The 23108-nt window shown below is 40.2% G+C and overlaps 1 protein-coding gene across 1 annotated transcript; it reads right to left on the reverse strand.

The window, feature by feature from the left end:
* Positions 1–1429: 1429 nt before the first annotated feature.
* Positions 1430–23078, reverse strand: PSMD5 (proteasome 26S subunit, non-ATPase 5). Its single transcript, XM_060608855.3, has 10 exons — positions 22794–23078; positions 15219–15363; positions 14148–14261; positions 13580–13708; positions 11405–11514; positions 9378–9520; positions 7265–7456; positions 4560–4669; positions 3792–3932; positions 1430–2235 (listed from the first exon to the last, which is right to left on the reverse strand). The coding sequence occupies exons 1-10, from the start codon at positions 22964–22966 to the stop codon at positions 1978–1980; spliced, it is 1515 nt and encodes a 504-aa protein (XP_060464838.1). The 5' UTR covers positions 22967–23078; the 3' UTR covers positions 1430–1977.
* Between the last annotated feature and the right edge of the window lie 30 nt (positions 23079–23108).

Here is a 23108-nt window from a genome sequence, read left to right on the forward strand (position 1 = left end):
CACTTGACTATCTCCTACCGGTTCTTCGAGTTTCAGGTGTTTCCTTCTCTGAGAAACCTTCCTTCAAGTCTAGGGTAGGTGTTTCCTGTTTTTCTCTATTCTTGTACTTACTATACACTAATGTTCTATTTCTATTTCTGATAGAAATTTGTTTCTATTTTCCTCCACTATTAGTCACTTGCTACCTGTGTGATTTTGAGATAAGCTACTTAACTTCTCCGAGCTCGGGTTTCTTCATCTGTGAAATACAGATGTAAAAATATAAACGAGATTGGGACGTCTGGGTGGCTCAGTCAGTTAAGCATCCAACTTCGGCTCGGGTCATGATCTTGCATTTTGTGAGTTCGAGCCCCACATTGGGCTCTGTGCTGACAGCTCAGAACCTGGAGCCTGCTTAGGATTCTGTGTCTCCCTCTCTCTCTGCCCCTCCCCTTCATGCTCTAATAAAAACATAAATAAAACATTAAAAATTATATATATAAATGAGATGAGCTTAGCATTTAGGACAATGTCTAACACTTTTTCTCAATGCCATGCACATAATAAGCAGTCAATAGTGTTTATTTGTTAAATGTGAAATAAAGTATGAAATAAATAATAATTTTCAAATTTTAATCGTAGAAAAAAGTCACAGGTGCAAAGACAGAATGAGTGCGTAGGCCACACATAGGAGAGGGCCACTCTCTGAACTCTGATGTCAAATGAATAAGATCAACTTCATGAATGAGATTAAACAAAGTCACCTTAAAGAGATAGAATGTTTCTCAGGCCAGGAAAGACTTTGCTGTAGCCTAATTAGTGGTATTAGCTGTAGAGAAATGATTAGTATGGAAACACACGAAGAAATAGACCCACAGAGGGATATAGGAGATGGTGGAACCGAGAATCTCACACTGTTTGATCAATGTGAAATGATCAATCCAGGGACAAGAGAACTCCAGGAACTTGAGGACCATTTTGTTACAGAGCAGGGATGGTTTATCAACATCACCATGGCCTAAAAGAAACAAAGCTCTGGATTCTGAACGGTCACACTCAGATAACACACTCACCCAGAAACCTGTGACTGAGGATTGGTATGCAGAGTGCTCTTCCGGTTAGAAAGCAGGGCACTGGAAAGAGGTGGGAACATTTTGTCAACGAAAAGAAAGCACATCCTTTGTTAATCAATGAGATGGCATCCTGGTTTATATATACTAGCTGCCATCTGACTCTGGTTATTAGGAGTCAGTATCTCTCTCTGATCAATTCAATACTGACTTGATGGATCTGAGAAATTAAAAGCAAAACCCTCAACAATTGATGGCCCACCAATAAGAAAAGAGTTTGGGGAGTCTTCCTGCTTTAGGAATGTTACCACTCCTCCTTAACATTTACTCCTCCAGCAAAATTCAATGATCAGCAACAAAAACGCGAAGAACACTAGAAATGTTTTTAAAAGATTTATTTATTGTCCATTTTCCATAATGGTAACAAAAAAATCCAAAGACACCTTATTAAAAGCATTTATTCTTAGTATGGAGAACATAATTTCAAAATTCCATATTATTTTTCAAAGAATCTTTATATCCAAGACTTTGCAAGTGGAATCAGAAGGGGGAATAGAACAACAAAAAAGGTGGTGAAGAGAATTCAGAACCAAGTTGGTTCCATTATTCTATTTGAAGCACAATTTTAAATAAAATGGGGTAAGTCCATGAAAATTTTCTGAGAACAAAACTTCCATCTTCTTGGAAAGATTAAGGCAGTCAAAGAAATCTGAAAAACACCTGATGCAATTATGATCAAGTTTGCCTGCTTTCCTGGTTCCACACTGTATTTCAATGTAGAAACACCACAAATGCATGTAATAAAGTTACATTAGATACTCCATGATTAATTCTGGGAGAAGGGAAGTCTCTGTTTTGTAAAACATTGGTGAAGTCAAATGCCTTAGGAGAAGTTTTGGTCAAAAAATGGTCTACCTTCTAGAAGAAATCATTCAGCTCCTTCCACAGCTGTTGTGGAAATAGGTTTCACATAGTATGGACCTTCACTCAGGTAAGTTCTGAGCCTCAAATAATTTGGGTTCCCAAAGATTTCCGCAACTGTCTTGGAATTGGCAAGTGCTTTAACCAGTTCATATTTGGCATCCTTTGAAGCTTTGTCATGCTCCACAGACCGGTCCATCACATATTCCACAAACCCTGGACTATTATACATTAGTTTCTGAGCCCAGGGTTGATTTGCGATGGCCTGAAATAGAAGGTAGAAAGAACACAACTCCTCTGAGCCTTAAGAAGTGAAATGTGTTACTTGGATAGCACAATCCTTACAAAAAATTTTGGCCACATGAACCTTAAAAATGTTACTTTTTGCCTAAGAAAATTCTCTCCTAGAAATCTTAAGAAAATAATCTAAATATTAAATATTAATCTAAATTTTAATTAAATATTTAATTAAATAAATAAATCTAAATATTAATTAAATCTAAATCTACATATTAAATCTTTGTACATAAAGATGGTTATCATAGTGTGAAAATTATAATATAAATGCTTAATAGTGGGGGATCGGTGAGTAAATTTTAGTATATAGCAAGAGAAAATTAAATAAACATTAAGAATAGTTTTTATAAAGAATAGGTAAATCTATGATATGAAAAAAGTAGATCCAAATTATACTCATGGCATAATCACAACAGTGGAAAAATAAAAACAAATACCAGAGAAGAAAAGACTATCCTGAAAAAACTCTCACGCTTGTGCACAGGATGACATTTTCAGAACGTTCATTATAGAACCATTTGTTACAGAGAACCTCTGAAATCTTCATTGATAGGAGAATGATTCACTGTGGCTATACAATGAAATAATGACTTTCTAATTGCCACTTTTAACACAGACAACCCCTACAAACAGAAATGTTGAAGAAAACAGCAAAGTGCAGAATGATATAAACAGCATGATACTGTTTACAAAATTTAATATGCAAAATACTGTAATTTGTTTAAAGATACACACATATGTAGTAAAAGTATAAAATCATGTATAGGCTTGTAAACCCCGAATTCATGACAGTGATTACAGTCAGCGAGGAAGAAAGGGGGGAATGACAGAGATAGGAAAGTATTACCGATGTCTGAAATATTTTACCAAAAAAAGGTAAATAAATAAAAACTGACACTAACACTAATATTAAAAGGAGATATACAAAATAGGTCTGATTTTAAGTGATTTTAAAAGTTTCTACTTTGCAATCTTTTCCAAATTTTAAAATAATGAATAAGCAACTTTTACGAGAGCTGACACTGCTTAACTCAACGTTGTGGGTTTGGGCAAAGCTTGCTGAAGAGATACCTGAGCTAGTCCTTCAAGAATGAGTAAGAGGTTAACAAGCAAAGTTGGGAAACAGCGCTGAATGTAGAGGGCACGTAAAAGTCCAGAGAGATAAAGTAAGCAGTTTGGTATCACCAGAGCATTGGGTGCCAGAAGGGGAATGGCGGGAAATAAGGCTCAGGAAGAAGACTAGGGCTGGGTCAACAGAAGGCTTGTTTGATGTCAGATAAGGAATCTGGAATTGATTCTATGATCCTGTGGAATCCTGTTCAAACCTTTGCCACAACACCTAAGATCTTGAGCTGAAACAATTTGTTTACACATGTCTCCCCCATTAGTCTACACTAATAGAGGGCAGAAACTACACATTTGCGTATCCCCAAGGTAGGGCAGAGGCACTAGCTCATCATAAGTACTCATGTGTTGAACTAGCCTCTTCCCAGAAGGACTGGTGAAAAAGACAAGGGTGCCTACCGTGAACACTTTTAAGGCAGCACAGTGCAGTTCAGGGAAGGGCTGATTACTGATGCCACGGAAGAGCTCCAGCGGGTCCCGAGATAAAGAAGAAAACCAGGATTCTGTCATCCTCAGGAGGTCATCAGTCTGCTGCTCAGGCTACATGACAGAAATGAAAACTCTCAAGCCTTTGGAAGTCAGGAAACCTGGATTCTGATGGCACTTTGTCATTAGTTTGCTATGTGATCTCTGCTAAGTCCAGAGCACTCTTTCCCAAATCCAGCTCCAGACTTCCTCAGTTTTGTTTTGTTTTGTTTTTCTGATAGGGTTGATTAGGCAATCTCTAGCGTCCTCTCTCCAGTTCTTTAAAAAAAAAAAATTTTTTTTTTAATGTTTATTTAGTTTTGAGAGAGAGAAAGACAGACCATGAGCAGGGGAGGGGCAGAAAGAGAGAGGGAGACACAGAATCCGAAGGAGGCTCCAGGCTCTGAGCTGTCAGCACAGGGCCCAATGCGGGGCTCAAACCCTCCAACCGTGAATCATGACCTGAATCAAAGTTGGACACTTAACTGACTGAGCCACCCGGGCGCCCCCTCTCTCCAGTTCTAATACTGGATGATTCCACTTTAACTAAAAAAATGTCACTAGTAACATAGTGAGGATTATCTTCTTTTACTAAAAGTTGAATACCATCTATATTAAGTTAACCAGGATTATGTTGACTTCTATAGATTTATTGTCCCAAACATATCCCACTATCCTTCATTAATTTCCCAATGTACTTACTGGTATATAAAAAATAGACGAAATTGCATCCAAACACCTAATTTTGAGCTCTGTTGAGGCATTCTTTGCTTGATATCCTATTTTCATGAGCAAGCGTTCAAAGCGAGTTCCTTTGAAAGATAATAAAATATTTTTTATGGTGGTAAAATACACATAAAATTTATCATTTTAACCATTTTTAAGTATATAGCTCTGTGACATTAAGTATATTCATTATTGTTGTGCAACCATCATCACTATCTGTCTCCAGAACGTTTTCTTCATCTCAAACGGAAACTCTGTACTCATTAAGCAGTAACTCTCCATGTCATCTATGTCCATCCCCTGATAACCAGTATTTTACTTTGTCTCTGTATATGTGACTACTGTAAGAACCTCATATAAATAGAGTCATGTAATATTTGTCTTTTTGAGTCTGGCTTATTGCACTTGCCATAATGTCTTCAAGGTCTCTGCATGTTACAGCATGGATGAGAATTTCATTTCCTTTTTTTTTATAGAATTTTTTTTCATGTTTATTTATTTGTGAGAGAGAGGGTGGGGGGAAGGGCAGAGAGGGAGAGGGAGACACAGACTCTGAAGGAGGCTCCAGGCTCTGAGCTGTCAGCACAGAGCCTGATGCCAGGCTCGAACTCACGAACCGCAAGATCATGACCTGAGCTGAAGTCAGACGCTTAACCAAATGAGCCACCCAGGCACCCCAAGAATTTCATTTCCCTTTTAAGGCTGGATATTTCATTGTATGTATATATCACATTTTGTCTATCTATTCATCCATCAATGAACATTTGAATTGTTTCTACTTTTTTTGGCTATCGTAAATAATGTAATGAATACAGGTGCACAAATATCTTTTGAGTCCCTTCTTTCAATCCTTTTGCATGTATATCTAGAAGCATGTTTGCTGGGTCATATGGTAATTCTATGTATAATTTTTTGAGGAACCACCATAATGTTTTCCACAGCATCTGTACCATTTTACATAGCCACCAAATATGGGAATTTCTCTACATCCTTGTCAACACTTTTTATTTATTTTTGTCATTTTTCTGTCATTATAGCCATCCTAATGAGTGTGAAGTGAACAATGAGATTTTTTTTAAACTTTAAAAGAAATTTTTTTATTGTTTATCATTTTTGAGAGAGAGAGAGAGAGAGAGCAAGCAGGGAAGGGGCAGAGAGAGAGGGAGACACAGAATCCGAAGTAGGCTCCAGGCTCTGAGCACTCAGGACAAAGCCCGATGTGGGGCTCGAACCCACAGACCATGAGATCATGACCTGAGCTGTAGCCAGCCGCCCAACCGACTGAGCCACCCAGGCACCCCAACAATGAGATTTTTTTAAAGTATGCTTTCATATACTATGACCTCTACCAACCTAAACCAACACAAAATTAAACATGTAGTCAGATGGGGTGCCTGGGTGGCTCAGTCAGGCAAGCATCTGACTTTGGCTCAGGTCATGATCTCATGGTTTGTGAGCTCAAGAACTGCATCAGGCTCTGTGCTGACAGTGTGGAGCCTGCTTGGGATTCTCCTTCTCTGCCCCTCCCATGCTCTCTCTCAAAATAAATTAAAGAGAAAAAAAAAACAATAGAAAAAAAAAACCCAACAAAAAAACCCCCACGTAGTCAGAGACCAAGTAACAGGCCAAAAACATACATTCAGATGCAATGCAGCATATACAAAAGACAAAGTGTAGAGAATTTGGAATTAAAGGACCTGGATTTGAGTAGCAAATCCACAGTCTATATCATCTAAAAAAATGTTAACTTCTCTGAGTTTCAGCTACCTTATCTGTAAAATGAGAATGCATAATATGTTCTTTGCAGGACTGTATAAGGATTACATATCATACACAAAAGCACTTAGAAAAGTATATTAATAAGGATACCAATTGTGATAGACAGTAGCACATTAATTTTCAACATATACTCTGTAAGGGTTTTAACTGTGCCCATATTAGTTTTCATATAGAATTCACAGTCCTTTAAATTACTCACAGATGTTTGTAAGCAATGAATGATGGGAATCTACTCCCAAAGCCAAGAGCACACTGTATACACTGTATGTTATCTAACTTGACAATAAATTATATGTAAAAAAATAAATAGATTCCATAAAGATTAAATAAATAAATAAATAATTCCTCACAGATATGCCTTAAAAGTATCATTCTTAACATAAAATTGGTAACAAATTTTTGTTTCTTTTTCTTCCTGAACATTACAAATATAAAACAAATGTGTGTTTTTATTAAATATTCACAATCCCGAGATTGTTTATCCTTTTTATGAATGAAGAAAATAAGACCTCAAGTAATGAAGTGAGGGCATGAAGTTCAAGAAACCAATTTGTCAATAAATTATATTAAAAAAAAAAAAAAAAAGCTAAGTCAGTGTTGGAACTGGAACATGAATCCAGGTCTTTTGGAGTATAGCCCATGGTCTCTGGACCTTGAACACTATCAAAGAAGGTGTAGAAGGGGCACAGTACTTGGTCTAGCCTGGTAAAAAATAAACAAATAAAAATTCAGTAATAATTGTAAGAATTTCTAGGGATGCGTTCAAGGTCACAATAAAAAGACTGCCATCTGTAAGAATAGTTTCTACAATGTAGTTATTGCACCAGCAAGTGAGCTTATATATTGAATTGTTGACAAAAACAAAGATATCCCTAAAGAAAACCCAAATAAGTCATACCAACCTGTTTTTTGTAAAACTTGTTTTCCTTCAACATTGGATCCCAGGATTCCGATTGTGTCCACTGCTACGCCAATCATGGTGGGGTCCTGACTTTCTGTCATTTCAAAGACTTTTTCCACAAAGACAGGATAACGCTCACAGATCTGTTGAGGACTATCCATGATAGCCAGGTTTCCAAAAAACTTCACAAACCCTGAAGAAATGTCCAAAAATATACGTTTTTTATTTTTATTTTTAAAAAAAATTTTTTTTAACGTTTATTTATTTTTGAGACAGAGAGAGACAGAGCATGAACAGGGGAGGATCAGAGAGAGAGGGAGACACAGAATCTGAAACAGGCTCCAGGCTCTGAGCGGTCAGCACAGAGCCCAACGCGGGGCTCGAACTCACGGACCGTGAGATCATGACCTGAGCCGAAGTCGGACACTTAACCGACTGAGCCACCCAGGCACCCCAAAATATACGTTTTTTTAAAAATGTTAATTATTTTTGAGAGAGTGCATGAGCACCGGAGTGGGGGAGGGAAGAGAGCGAGGAAAGAGAGAATCCCAAACAGGCTCTGTGTTGTCTGCTCAGAGCCCAACACAGGGCTCAGTCTCACTAACCATGAGATCATGACCTAAGCCAAGATCAAGAGTAGGACATTTAACCGACTGAGCCACCCATGTGCCCTACAAGAATATACATTAATAGAGAAGGAAGGACACATAAAATGTGGGCCCTATGTTTTCATACGGACAGTAATAAACTACAGGCCAGGAAGGGGAGAATGGTTATGCACTGTACTCTATTACCTAGAAATCAGACCATTAGGAGATACCGAAGGACCTGTGATATGTGGTCCTGAGAACAGAAACCCCAGGGTGTCAATGGAGCTGGGCTCAAATACTGAAGCACTGCCATACACAAGAGGAAGAGCAAAGAACAAGGACGACTGGATATAAATTAGAGGAAGGCAAGTTCGGAGTATTAGGAACAAATTAAAAAAAAAAAAAATTTTTTTTAATGTTTATTTTTGAGAGAGAGAGGCAGAGCATGAGCACAGGAGGGGCAGAGAGAGGGAGACACAGAATCTGAAGCAGGCTCCAGGCTCCATGCTGTCAGCACAGAGCCTGACACAGGGCTCGAACCCATGAACCATGAGATCATGACCTGAGCCAGTCAGACTACTGAGCCAACCATGTGTCCCACCCCAGGAAATTTTTAAACAGAGATGCTCATCAATGAAGTAAGCTAGGCTACTTAAGGAAGGAATAAATTTCCAATTTCTGCAAGTGCTCAAGGAAAACTAATTAACCATGTCCTACAACAGAATGGCTAGAGTAGATCCTATATTAAAGATTCCGACAGAGATTTGATGAATTTGTGAAATATACTGTGTCATTAGTAGTATTAAAAAAGTTTTTTTTTAAATGTTTATTTATTTTTGAGAGAGAAACAGAGTGCAAGCAGGGGAGGGGCAGAGAGAGAGAGGGAGACACAGAATCTGAAGCAGGCTCCAGGCTCTGAGCCATCAGCACAGAGCATGATGTGGGGCTCGAACCCACGGACTGTGAGATCATGACCTGAGCGAAGTCAGTCACTTAACCAACTGAGCCACCCAGTCGTCCCATTAATAGCATTTTAATTTATGTTGCTTTTGACTGAGGTTCAAAGGAAACTATCCTAATACTCAAAACAGCAATGGTATTTCCAGAAAATCAGATTCAACAATACATGGCTCCCAGGGCAATATATTCCACCTCATCAAGGGGCTATGGGTATCATCTAAAGGGACCTGCTCTAGGGGCGCCTGGGTCGCTCAGTCAGTTAGGGATCCAACTTCAGTTCAGGTCATGATCTCACAGCTCGTGGGTTCAAGCCCCGCACTGTACTCTGTGCTGACAGCTCAGAGCCTGGAGCCTGCTTCGGATTCTGTGTCTCCTTCTCTCTCTGCCCCTCCCCCGCTCATGCGCATGCATGTGCTCTGTCAAAAATAAATAAACATTAAAAAGAATTAAAAAAAAAATGTACAGGGATCTGCTCTACAGAAAATAATCTCTGGCCTCTCTTGTCAGAGATAACTCAGATACAAAATATGCACCATTATTTTCACAGAAATCAGTATTTCTTACCTGGCAGATAGAAGCTAGAGAAAGGGTCTGAATCTGCCCCAACAATTATATTAGAAATCTGATCAATTACTCCTTCTTGAGAAAGGTACTGTCGTCCATGTTGAGTATATGCCAGTGATGTCACCATTTCTACACAGGTGGCTCTAAAATGCCAAAATTTTGCATACGATTAACATAGTTTATAAATTGCTTTCATAGGATGTATTACTTAATTCTTTTAATCTAAAAGTCAGTAATTCTGGCTACTTTTCAGATGGGGCCACAAGAATGAGAAAGCTACAGTGATTTGTCCAGAATCACATTGTCACTACAAGGCAGAGTTTAAATTTTGACTTTTGACTTGAGGCCCATTATTGTTTCCACTAAAATAGAGCAACTTCTTAAAAGATTTTTTTTTAATTTTTATTTTGCTGAATTATTTTAAATCAAATTCTAGTCAACTTGCCATTTATCCCTGCATACTTCAGTATGCACCTTTAAAAAATATGAACAGTTCCTTACACAATTATAATGCCATGTCCTCATATTTTAAAAATTGATAAAAATTCTTGGTATCATGTAATAGGTACCTGTGATCAAATTTCCACAAATAATTTTTTAAAAGTATTTTTATAGTTGACCTTAAGGTATTTTAACAGATGATTTGCAGGGTTTTTTTTCTACGTTATAAAATTTGATATAAGGCTAAAAAAATTCTTAAAAATTAATTTCCTTATTAGGAATGCTTTGAAACAATGTAACTCAAATGCTTTAAACAGTGTAACTCGTAACTGATTTATACATATGAGTTGAACAAATTCAGTCACATTTAAAAAACATAACAATCAGAAAATCACATAAGGAGGGGCGCCTGGGTGGCTCAGTCAGTTTAGTGTATGACTTTGACTCTGGTCATGATCTCATGGCTCATGGGTTTGAGTCCTGTGTCACACTCTGTGCTAACAGCTCAGAGCCTGGAGACTGCTTTGGATTCTCTGTCTCCCTCTCTCTCTGCCCCTTCCCTGCTTGTGCTCTCTCTCAAAAATAAATAAACATTAAAAAAAAATTCAGAAAATCACGTAAGGAAAACAAAAACCTGTGTGCACAAAAATAGCAAAATACTTGAAGCAAACCAAGTGTTCAACAGTGAGGATGTATTAGTAAACTGTGGAATATCAACAAGGTAACATTGGCAGATATTAAATAGGACTTAGGGAGTAGAGGGCTGGGAGTGAAGAGACTAGAATTAATATTTCTTTAAGGACCTATGTCACCCAATGTATTGGTCTCTTTGGCCAATTCATTTAATCCCCATTATCTTCTTTTTTCTTTTTTTGATGTTTTTATTTATTCTTGAGAGAGAGAGACACACACGGAGTGCGAGTGGGGGAGGAGGAGAGAGAGAGGGAGACACAGAACCCAAAGCAGGCTCCAGACTCTGAGCTGTCAGCACAGAGCCCGATGTGGGTCTCAAACTCGTCAACCGCGAGATCATGACCTGAGCTGAAGTCAGACGCTTAGCTGACTGAGCCACCCAGGCGCTCCAATCGTCATATCTTCTTTAGAGCTGTTACTGTTCCATTTGAGAGAAGAGGAAATGGAGGTGTAGAAAGGTTACAATAATCTGTTCAAGGTCAAAAGCTAATAAGTAGCAGAAATGCATGCAAGCCTAAGTCTTGCTCATTTTCAAAAGCCCATGTTTCTTCCATCATGCCATAGTGCTATTATTTAACAAAACCAAAAATGTGTAAGATAACATATTAAGTAATACAAAATGGCAGTTATCATGTGACTGCAAAAGTACACATGTCCAAGGACAGGGAACACAGTTAACCTAAAGTAGATTGTCATGGGTGGCTCTGCTAAGTTTTAGTATATTGTCACGAATAACCTGAGCTTTTTCTAAAGGCCCCTTCTTTAGGACAGTGGTCAAGAGATTGTAACCCAGGTCCAGGTTCTAATAGGGAAGATTGCCCTAAGTCCCAAAGCTGCTCCCCGGACCTCTCAAAGAAGACATTTTGCTTTAAGAACTCTCTCAGTCAACACACCTGACCAGCACATCCTCCCCAGTCAGCTCTCTGAGAAGCTGGGTTACCAATCCACTGGTGGTACAGTAGTTTAAAGATTCTGGTGACACAGAAGAAATCTCCACAATTAACTGGAAGAAAAAAACAGAAAAAGCTGAAAGGTCAAAACAGCCCAAACCTGTTAGATCTCATTTTAAATTAAACACAGGACTAGGTACTTTATATAACTGAATTTTTTTAAAAAATCCATTATTTGTCTCCACGACTGGAAAAATCTCATTGAACCTGTGAGAAATTGTTTTGGCACAGAAATACTCCATTATGTCTGGTTGTAGCTGTGCTTTTTTTTTTTTTTCTCTCCCTTAAATCATCAATCCATAAATCAGGGTACAAAAGCCTGAATGAGCGATAAGATTGCTAAAAATCATTCCATTCATACATTCTATCAGTCAGTCATTTACTTACTCATTCCACAAGTATGTCCTGAGGGCTTACTGAGAGATATAGGGCACTGAAGGGTTTTCAGCAGAGGAATGATAGAACCAGATTTGAATTTTTATTTATTATTTACTTACTTTTAAAATATTTTAAAAATATTTATTTATTTTTGAGGGAGAGGGAGAGAGAGAGAGAGAGAGAGAGAGACAGAGTGCGAGTGGGGGACGGGCAAAGAGAGAGGGAGACACAGAATCCGAAACAGGCCCCAGGCTCTGAGCTGTCAGCACAGAGCCCGACACAGGGCTTGAACTCACAAACTGTGAGATCATGACCTGAGCCGAAGTCAGTTGCTTAACCGACTGAGCCACCCAGGTGGCCCTAGATTTGAATTTTTAGAAGATCATCCTGACTGCGTCTGAAAATAGACCAGTGGTGCCAAAAATGGATGAGACCAGGTGAGATGCAAATACAACAGTAGTCCAGGTGTGAGATACTGGTAGCTTAGACTAGGGCGGTGGTGATTATACCAAGGAAGACCAGCACATGGATGTGAGTAAAACCGGCACAATACGATGACCTAATGGATATGTGGCAGGGAAAATAGGGTCTCACAGAGAATAAGCTCAAGTTCTAATACCCAACCATGCTGACTGTGACACAGGGCTAATTTGTTGCTGTTGTTTTTTTATTGGAGAATGGGCTGGGTTAAGAAGCTTAGGAGTTTGGTTGGAGCATGAGTGTGAGGGGCCTAGAATACCTAGGTCCAAAGGGGGAACACTGAGTAAGCAGCTGAACGTGAGGGTCTGAGTTAAGAAGAGAGGTCTGGGGGTGGGCACCTGGGTGGCTTAGTCAGTTGAGCATCTGACTTTTGGTTTTGGCTCAAGTCATGATCTCGTGGTTCGTGGGTTCGAACCCTGTGTTGGGCTCTGTGCTGAATGGGGAACCTGCTTCGGATTCTCCCTCTCCCTCTCCCCCTCCCCAGTTTTGCTTGCTCACTCACTCTTGCGCTCTCTCTCTCAAAATAAATAAATAAACTTAAAAGAAAAAGGAAGAGAGGTCTGGGTTGGTTTATGGAGTCATCTCATTCAGATAGGAACTGAAATCATAAGATAAACAAAATCGCCTGGACATGAATATACAGTGAGAACAGGGTTTGGGAATTTACTTTTATGAACTTCAACAATTAAAAGTTCAATTGAGGATAATGAGCCAGGAGACTAAGATGAAACAGCTAGAGAGGCAGAAGGGAAACCGGGTTAGGATGGTGTTAAGACACGCAAAGTAAGAAAGTGTTTTGAACAGGGAATTAGACAGTCAAGGGTTCATTTTGAATATGCAGCCTATTAACTGTGTGGTCTGGGTCAGCTATTCCATCAGCAGTGAGGTTAACAGTAATAACGTATATGGTTTACTGTAAAAGTCGAAGACAATATATGTGGAGATTTAGCACCATACTAAGCACAAAGTGGGTGCAAATAAGAGCCATTTCTTCATCGACCTACTGTAACGATTTCAAAGTCTAGTTTTAATGTTATCTACTCTATTATAGTAGTTAATATAGTGTACTGTAAATATTTTTCACATGACTGTTTCACACACTAGGCTGGGAGCTCACCCCCACATCCCCAGCGTCAAATACAGAGCCTAACACAGACCACATATTCAGTAAATGCACGGTAAACAAGCTATCTTGCCTTCCAGTGGAAGCTCTAGTGCATTCTGAATTGTAGGCATCAGGAAGTATGCTTTTAGTCTTACCTCATACACTCTGTACCGAACAACGTCATTTGTTTTCATTACCCTTTTCAAATCATCCAGCAGATTGCTTTCAAACAAAGCCTCCAGTCCAGCCTGGGTTAATGATATTCTTGACAGGGATTTAATGGCCTTATAAGGAAAGAAAACATCTCTTAAGTCATAAACATGCAGAATATTAGTATCTACTTCATGATATCGATGCGAAATCGGTGTATGGAACGCATCTTCCCCAATGACCATTCGCTATGTTTTAGCTATCGTTATTTAAAACTGAAAAAGACACATAGTATTGCCTATAGAAAACAGATTATGTACATTTTTTTTTCCTTATCAAGCAACCTAATACAAGCTCTATGACGGATAATTTAGATATGCTTAGTCTAGAAAAAAGGAAAGGGTTTACTGGTATTTGTTCAACATTTTTTATGTATCTGATACCATCTACATGAGGTTGTGAAAACAACTATACAAATCATCCGTACTCAACTTTCACCTCTCAGTCCAGAAGGTCTTTCTTTGTTTTTCAGGATACGGTGCATGTTTAAGCTGATGGTTCTAGGTGACTCACCGCTTTAGCTACAGACAGATTGTCTCCACCAATACAATAAACAATTTGTTTTAGTAACTCAGCATTATTTAGAATCTCAGTAACAGCCTCAGAATTTTCAACAATTCTTCCGACCTGAAATAAAGAAGTAATCAGAAATTCCCTTAGTGTGCTGTTATTTTAGGGGTTACAGATTACAGGTATAAGACAAGCCATTAAAAATTCCAAATGACCCAAATTCATTAAAGCTGAACACACTTATGGGTATAGTCACATTATTGAAAAGAAAGAAAAAAAAATAAATGGTAGATAAGGAGTTGAGACATTTCAGTGAGAGAAAACAATACAAATGCTAGTTCCATCAACTAGCAAATTAACTTCTTTGAATCTAATTTCTTATCTATAAAATGAGAATACTTAATTGTAGGATTGTTATGAAGATTAAATGAGACTAAATAGGAAAAGCATGTATTACAGTGTCTGGCACATAAATGGTCAAAGAAAAATCAATTACTTTCTGCCTTTTTGTTGAATTAACACTTCTAGAGGAGAAAAGAAAAAACAGTACTTGAAAACCTACTGGGTAAGTAACTGCTCGGGTCCTAACATCTCAACAAGATAATCCTCAGCAGCAGCTCTTTTCCCAAATAGTAGGGTATTTTGGTTATCTGGGTGACAGGAGTTACTGTCTCAATTTCTTGGTTTAGTGACCTTCACAACAGTACTTTTTCATGCCACTATAATAAGACCTAACATGGCAATACCTTCTCTAGACTAGGAGTTCTTTGAAGGAAAGAAATAGGCTTTATTTATCTTGGTAGCTTTAAGCGTATACGGTACAATGCCTGGCATTAAAAGGATCAGTCAGTATTTGATGAATGACTATTTCAGATAATACTTGGTAGAACTTCTTACTTTAGCTTATTCCTCCTGGTTAGTTAGCCATGCACACTAGAATAGACACTTCTTAGGGACAGAGAGAGATCATATTTTCTTCATCCTTCTGTCTTTGGCACCCAGCGTACAGCCTGGTCCAGAGCAGGTGGTCAGTAAATGTCAGCTCCTTTATTATGTGCTAGTAAAATTTCATACCTGGGACAGAGTGAGAATTTTTACGGAATCATTGGAGTGAGTCAGTCCCCTCTGAAGGTCAACCCTGAGGTTCCGGGCCACGTGAACTGGCTCCACAGCTTGGAGCAATCTCTCCAGAATGGATACACACAAAGTGGTCTGTTCCCTAAAGGAGACATCACAGATCTCATTAGTTTGTGCCCTGCAAGGTAGGAAGTAACAACCTATTAATATCTGAAGACTGGCTCAATGAGGATCACTTACACACAGACCTCCCTTTAAAACACTAGCTTCTACTAATTTATTAAAGATTTACTAAGTATCTATTATGTGCCATGCTTGCGCTGGGGCTACAAAGAAGGATAATATATATACTCTAGACTCAATGAGCATAGTCTAACGGAAAACACAGAAAAACAGAAAAGCAACTATAATCCAGGTGGACAAATGCTATAGGTTAGGGTAGGAAGCCGTGGGAGCTCAAAAAAGAACACAGGGTTCAGGGAGGCCTCCCCAAGGGGTAATACCTGAGCTTAATTTAAAAAAAAAGTGGGAATTATCTAGGAGGACAAAGGTGTTCTAGGTAGAGGGACAACATAAAAGGCACAGAGGACAGAGATAGGGTTATACATTCAAGGAAGTATAAGAAGCTCCATATGACTGGGATAAGAATGGGAGAGGAGTGGGAAGAAGGTAAAAGGGGAAGGATGAATGGCAAGAAATGAAATAAGAAAGATGCACAGAAGCCAGATTCTGATAGGCCATTTTTTGTCATGCTACAGAATTCAGACTCTTTGCACAAGGCAATGGCAAGCCATCAAGTGGTTTTAAGCCAAGAAGTAACATGATGAGATCTGACTTGAGGAAATCACTCTGTATAAGTTAGAGAAAGAATTTTTCAGTCAGAAGGCAGGTGATGAAGAAGTGAAACAGGGGAGTAGCAGGGGGGATGGAGAAGAGGGAAGAGATTCAGGAGCAATTAAAGAGGTAAATTAATCACAACTTGATGACTACTAGTTGTAGATATAAAAGGTGTTTTAAGAATAACTTCCTTTTCGGGGCACCTGGGTGGCTCAGTCGGTTGAGCATCCAGCTTCGGCTCAGGTCATGATCTCACCGTTGGTGAGTTCGAGCCCCGCGTAGGGCTCTGTGCTGACTGACAGGTCAGAGCCTGGAGCCTGCTTCAGATTCTGTGTCCCCCTCTCTCTCTGTCCCACCCCTGCTTGTGCTCTGTCTCTCTCTGTCTTTCAAAAATGAATAAACATAAAAAAATAAAAAAATAAAAAAAAGAATACTTCCTTTTCTCTTAATGGGCAGTACCATAGGCACTCATGTACTGCTAATAGGAGTATACAATTAAACCAATACAACCTTTCTAGAAGTCGATTAAGCAATACATAACAAAAGCTTTAAAAATGAACAAATTTCTTATAACCTAGGGATGGCATTTTGTATAACTGGACCTAAGGAAATAATTAAGAATGTTTATACCCAAGATAATTGAGACCATACGTCCACACAAAAATTTGTACGTGAATGTTCATAGCAATAGGAACACCCCAAATGTCCATAAATTAATGAGTGGATAAATAATTTTATCCATACAGTGGAATATTATACAACATGGATAAAGTTTGGAAATACTATGCTAAGTGAAAGAAGCCAGAACAGAAAAGGCTTCCTTTTGATGATGATTCCATTTATATCATTGTCCAGAACAGACAAATCCATAAAGACAGAAAGCAGATTCCCGGTGGCCAGGGACTGGGGCAGGGGCAGAGAAGAGGAATGGAGAGTGACTGTTAATGGTTATGGGTTTCTTTTCCTTATTTTTTTAACGTTTTTTTTTTTCTTTTAATTTATTTTTGAGAGAGAGAGAGAAAGAGTATGAGAGGGGGAGGGCCAGAGGGAGAGGGAGACAGAATCTATGAAGCAGGCTTCAGGCTCCGAGCTGTCAGCACAGAGCCCGATGTGGCACTGGAACCCGTGAACCATGAGATCATGACCTGAGCCGAAGTCTGACGCTTAACTGACTGAGCCACTCAGGCACCCCACTTTTCCTTTTTTAAAAACCGTGACCATATATACCATGAAATTTACCATTTTAACCATTTAAAAAAATGTTTATGTATTTATTTTTGGGAGAGAGGGAGAGAGAGAGAGAGAGAGAGAGAGAGAGCGCGCACGCACGCGCGCACAAGGGGGGAGGGGCAGAGAGAGAGGGAGATGCAGAATCCAAAGCAGGCTCCGAGCTGCCAGTGGAGAGCCTTACACGGGGCTCAAACCCACGAGCCGTGAGATCATGACCTGAGCCAAAGTTGGACGCTGAACTGACTGAGCCATCCAGGCACTCCTATCCATTTCTTAATGTATAGTTCTGTGCACTAAGGTTCATTCACGTTGTGCAACCATCACTAGTATCTATCTCCACAACTTTTTCATCTTCCCAATGGGAACTCTGTATCTATTAAACACAAACTTCCCGGGGGGCGCCTGGGTGGCTCAGTCAGTTGAGCGTCCGACTTCGGCTCAGGTCATGATCTCAGAGTTTGTGGGTTCGAGGCCCGCATTGGCTCTGTGCTGACCGCTTGCTCAGAGCCTGGAGCCTGCTTCAGATTCTGTGTCTCTTTCTCTCTCTGCCCCTCCCCCGCTCACGCTTTGTCTCACTCTGTTTCTCAAAAATAAATAAATGAAAAAAAATTAAAAAAAAAAAACACCATAAACTTCCCTTTCTCCCCTTCCCTGAGCCCCTAGCAACCACCATTCTACTCTCCATCTCAGTGAGTGTGACTACCCTAGGTGCCTCATCTAAGTGGAATCCTAGCATTTGTCCTTCTGTGACTGGCTTATTTCACCTAGCATGATGCCTTCAAGTTTCCTCCATGTGGTAGTCTGTCAGGAGTTCCTTCCTTTTTAATGCCGAATAATACTCCATGGTATGTATATACCACACTTTGTCTATCCATTTATCTGCTGATAGATACTTGAATTGCCTCTGTTATTGTAATTTTATGTATTATTTTTTTAATGCTTATTTATTTTTGAGAGAGACAGAGACAGAATGAGAGTGGGGTAGGGGCAGAGAGAGAGGGAGACACAGAATCCGAAGCAGGCTCTAGGCTCCGAGCTGTCAGCACAGCGCCAGACGCGGGGCTCAAACTCACGAGCTGTCAGATCATGACCTGAGCCGAAGTCAGATGCTCAACCGACTGTGCCACCCAGGAGCCCCTGTTATTGTAATTTTAATTTGCATTTCCCTAGTGACTAATGACGTTGGGTATCTTTTCATGTGCTTATTTGCCATCCATATATCTTCTTGTTCAAATACTTTGCCCATTTTTTAAGATGGATTCTTTCCTTGTTATATATTCTTCACTAAGATTCTTCTCCATTTGTAATTTGCCTTTTCACTCTTAACTGTGACCTTTGAAGAGCAGAGTATTTAATTTTGATTAAGTCCAATTTATCAATTTTTCCTTCTATGGATCATGCTTCTGGTGTCACATCAAAGAAATCTTTCATCAACCCAAGGTCACAGAAATTCTTTCCTAGGTTTTCTTCTAGAAGTTTTATAGTTTTTTAGGTTTTATATTTAGGCCTATAATCCACTCTCATACGGTGCTAATGGGAATGTAAAATGGTACAATCATTTGGGAAAACAGGCAGCTTCTTAAAAAGTTAAACATACACCTATCATATGAGCCATCCATTTCACTCCTAGGTATTAACTCAAAGAGAAAAGAAAGAATTTGTCTACGTAAAGACTTGTCACAAATGTTCACAGTAGTGTAATTTGTAATATAATCAAACTGTGGTACATTCATACAAGGGACTACTACTCAGCAATAAAAAGGAATGAAGTATTCACCCACACCACATAAAGTTTAAAATGAGGAGTGAATTTTTTTCATGTGTTTTTTTTTTAAACTTTTTTTTTTAATTTTTTTTTTTAACGTTTATTTATTTTTGAGACAGAGAGAGACAGAGCATGAACGGGGGAGGGGCAGAGAAAGGGAGACACAGAATCTGAAACAGGCTCCAGGCTCTGAGCTGTCAGCACAGAGCCTGACGCGGGGCTTGAACTCACGGACCACGAGATCATGACCTGAGCCGAAGTCAGCTGCTTAACCGACTGAGCCACCCAGGCGCCCCTTTCATGTGTGTTTTTGAGAGAGAGAGTGTGCACATGAGCGGGGGAGGGACACAGAGAGAAGGAGACAGAGGATCCGAAGCGGGCTCCGCAATGACAGCAGAGAGCCCGACGCAGGGCTTGAACTCACGAACCATGAGATCATGACCTGAGCCGAAGCTGAACGCTTAACTGACTAAGCCACCCAGGCTCCCCACAAAGATAATTTTCTCAGAAGAAATAACAAATCAAATAATTCTGTTTATGAAATAATTCTAAATACTTTTTATTTTACATTTTATTTTATATTCTTTTCAGACAGTATGCTTTCCTCATATGGGTCTGTTAGGACCGTGGCTTTAAACAATCATAATTACTTTGTTTAAGAAAAATTAGTAAACTCAAAAAACGGGACACTAATTTAGAAGCTTCTGCTGTCACTAACAGCTATGAATCTGTCACCAGATGCTTATAATTGTAAAATATCCCCTTTATGTTAAAACATAGTACACGTTGGGGCGCCTGGGTGGCTCAGTCGGTTAAGCGTCCGACTTCGGCTCAGGTCATGATCTCGCGGTCCGTGAGTTCGAGCCCCGCATCAGGCTCTGTGCTGACAGCTCAGAGCCTGGAGCCTGTTTCAGATTCTGTGTCTCCCTCTCTCTGACCTTCCCCCCTTCGTGATCTGTCTCTCTCTGTCTCAAAAATAAATAAACGTTAAAAAAAAAAAAATTAAAAAAAAAACAGTACACGAGAAACTGCACAGAAGCAATTTTCTGTTACTGAATAAATTTTGTTTATATTGAAAAAAATAAAATGATGAGTGAAAGAAGCCCGAGTACATACTGTAGGATTCCATTTGTATAGAACTCTTAAAAAAAAGGCAAACTCATCTATAGAGATCGGTGGTTGCCTGGCTGAGGTGAAAAGGGATTCAACAAAGAGGCACAAGGAAACTTCTGGGGCTCAGAGATAGCTTTGCTATCTTGATTGTGGTGATGGTTTCATGGGTATAGACATAAGTTGATACCTGTCAAATTGTATATTTCATTATGTGCAGTTTATTTTACGTAAATTATATCTCAATAAAGCTTAAATTTTTTTTTTTTTTTAATATTTGAGAGAGAGACAGAGAGAGAGCAGGGGCAGAGAGATGGAGACAGAATCTGAAGCAGGCTCCAGGCTCCGAACTGTCAGCACAGAGCCCAATGCGGGGCTAAAACTCATGGACTGTGAGATCGTGACCTGAGCTGAAGTCGGACGCTTAACCGACTGAGCCACCCAGGTGCCCCCCCCCCCCCCGCCCTGCTTTTTAAAGCAGCCATAGGTTAAACTGTATAGTGCACAAATTTCAGGCCACATGTGGTCCTTTATACCAAAAAGCCAAAGAGTTAATAATTTACAGTCTCCACGTTGTAAAGCAGTAGTCTTAGAACTTACTTTCTCTCATAAAAACTCTCATCAAGATTCTAGATTTATATCTATTAGATCAGATTCTAAACCAATATATAGGAACCTGGGTAGTTGAGGCAGGATAATAGAAATAGATCTCAAGACTGCCCATCTACTATCTGCAGAAGAATTATTCCCACAAATTGCAATTGGTATCTACTATGTACCCCATTCTGAATTACCCTGTCTGCCAATTTCCATTCAAATTGTCTCCTATGGCACGGCTCCTTCATTTGGTAAAACACGTCCTCCATGGACCTCATTCTACAAACTCCCATTCATTTCAGCTCCTACTGTATCTCTGGCGTTAACTTATGGTAGGACTTTTGAAATTTTCCTGATCCATGATATAAAGTGGCCTCTTGAAAATTTATGAATCTAATCTTTTATGCAGCCTATATTATACTATGTGCTGCATCCTAAGAGGGACGTAGAGATGAACAAAGTATGGCCCCTGCCTTTAAAGAATTTTCAAACTAGAAATAACCACATAAAGAACTATAATATAACGCAACAGTGGCAAGTACCATTAACAGAAATAATGATAATATCTCTCAGGAGATCTGAGGACCAGTCGCTTGAAACTGGAGTGGCCGAGTAAAACATTTTGGAGGAGATGGCACTTGACCTGGGCTTTAAAGAATGGACAGAATTTGGACGGAGGGAGGGCATTTCATTAGAAGGACTGGCATGTACACAGGAAAGTGCCAAGTCATGCTCAAGGGAAAGTAAATGGTGCCACACGGTAGCTGAAGCAGATGAAGGACCTGTAGAGGAACAGAGGGAAACGATGAGGCTGGGAAAAGGAGGATGGAAATACAAGGTAAGGGCCCAAATGCCAGAAAAAGAAGCCATGATTCTATACTGCAGACAATGGGAGACCATGCAAAAAATATGAGTCAAATGATCCAAGAAGTTCACTGTGGTTGCAGTATGGGAAGGGCACGCTGGCAAAGGAAGCTTAAACGTAGTGAGAAGTCAGACTAATGCACCAGACCTAGCAAGAGGGCGAAGACGAGGGCCTAAATTAAACAGGACAGAAAAGAAGAGATTTCATAGGCAGAACTGAACAATGTTAACTAATGGACTGCATGAAGGGGAACATGTATTAAAAAAAGGGAGGAATCTCAGAAAGTTACAGCCAAGAAAGCCCCCTGGAATCATCCAGTGTTGATCCAGCGACTTTATTACCTTGTCACTTTTACATTTCTGGATCCCAAACATTGTTCAACGGTTTTTAAATTATCAAACGATCAACCGCAAAGTGCTTTTTAATCAAACACTACAGATGGGCCTAAAATGAAAAAAGTTGCCATCCGAAATCCCACTTTTATATTAATAGTTTCTGCTGTACCTTCCAGATATTCTCAATGCCATACTAGCCGGGGGGGGGGGGGGACTTAAAAACATTACATATAATGGGATCATAAACTCCTACAATTTTCTTTTTCCGTTCAACAACATATATTAGAGTTTTTCCCACGTCCCCATATATAGATCTACCTTAGTTTTTCTAATAGCGGCACAGGGTGATATAGCAATGTAGCACAATTTATTTACGATTCCCTTTTAATGGACATTCAGGTTGTTGCTAGTTTTTTGCTGTCACTTCTGTTACGACTATCCTTATACATACAGTACATTTTGAGTGCGAGCATGCCTGCGTGTTCACTGCCTATGGATCAAAAGACAACGCAAATTTAAAATGTTGATGGATCTTGCCAAAGTGCCAGGACAGGCCCTCTTAAGACGACAAACGTCGCCAACCTGTACGCGAATATTGCGGCGCCTCTTTCTCGGTGAGCAACCGCGCTTTCCCTCTCCAATTCCTATTTCAAGGATGAGGCAGTGAAGCGGGCACACCTCACAGGCTGGGCTTGAGCCCTGTGTCTGGCCTCCCGGCCCAGGGTCCTTTCCGCTAAAGTGTCAGCGAGTTTTAAGCCTCCCCGCGACCGGGGAAAGCCGTCCCCTCCTCCCAGCCACCCTCGTCTCCTCGACCTCCATTGGGGTCGCCTCACCGATGGTTCTCGTTGAGCAGGGAGAAAAGCGGGCCGAGGCGCAGTTCCGCCGCTTGCTCGCGGAGCTCGCTGAGCGGCACGGTCTGCAGCACCGACTGAAGCGCGCGCAGCTCCTCCAGGGGCGCTTCCAGCCGCGACACCTCCCTCAGCAGCGCCAGCGCCTGGGCCGCCATCGTGCACCTCCAGCAGGGGCTCCCGCGGCCGCACACTCCCGGCTCGCGGCGCGCCTCTCCGAGCCTCGCGAGATCTGCGGGGCGCAGCCTCCCTTCCCGGGCTTTCGGCCGCCGCCGCAAGCTGCCCCGGCCGCGCCAATAG

Source organism: Panthera onca, chromosome D4 (assembly GCF_046562875.1).
Source record: "Panthera onca isolate mPanOnc1 chromosome D4, mPanOnc1 haplotype 2, whole genome shotgun sequence".
Taxonomy (NCBI): Eukaryota; Metazoa; Chordata; class Mammalia; order Carnivora; family Felidae; genus Panthera; species Panthera onca.

Coding starts and splice junctions, on each gene's coding strand:
- PSMD5 (XM_060608855.3), bottom strand. CDS start 22,966: ATGGCGGCCCAGGCGCTGGCGCTGCTGAGGGAGGTGTCGCGGCTGGAA. Junction 15,364..22,793: donor CTGCTCAACGAGAACCATCG/GTGAGGCGACCC, acceptor TGTCTCCTTTAG/GGAACAGACCACTTTGTGTG. Junction 3,933..4,559: donor CGTCTATTTTTTATATACCA/GTAAGTACATTG, acceptor TCTGTCATGTAG/CCTGAGCAGCAGACTGATGA.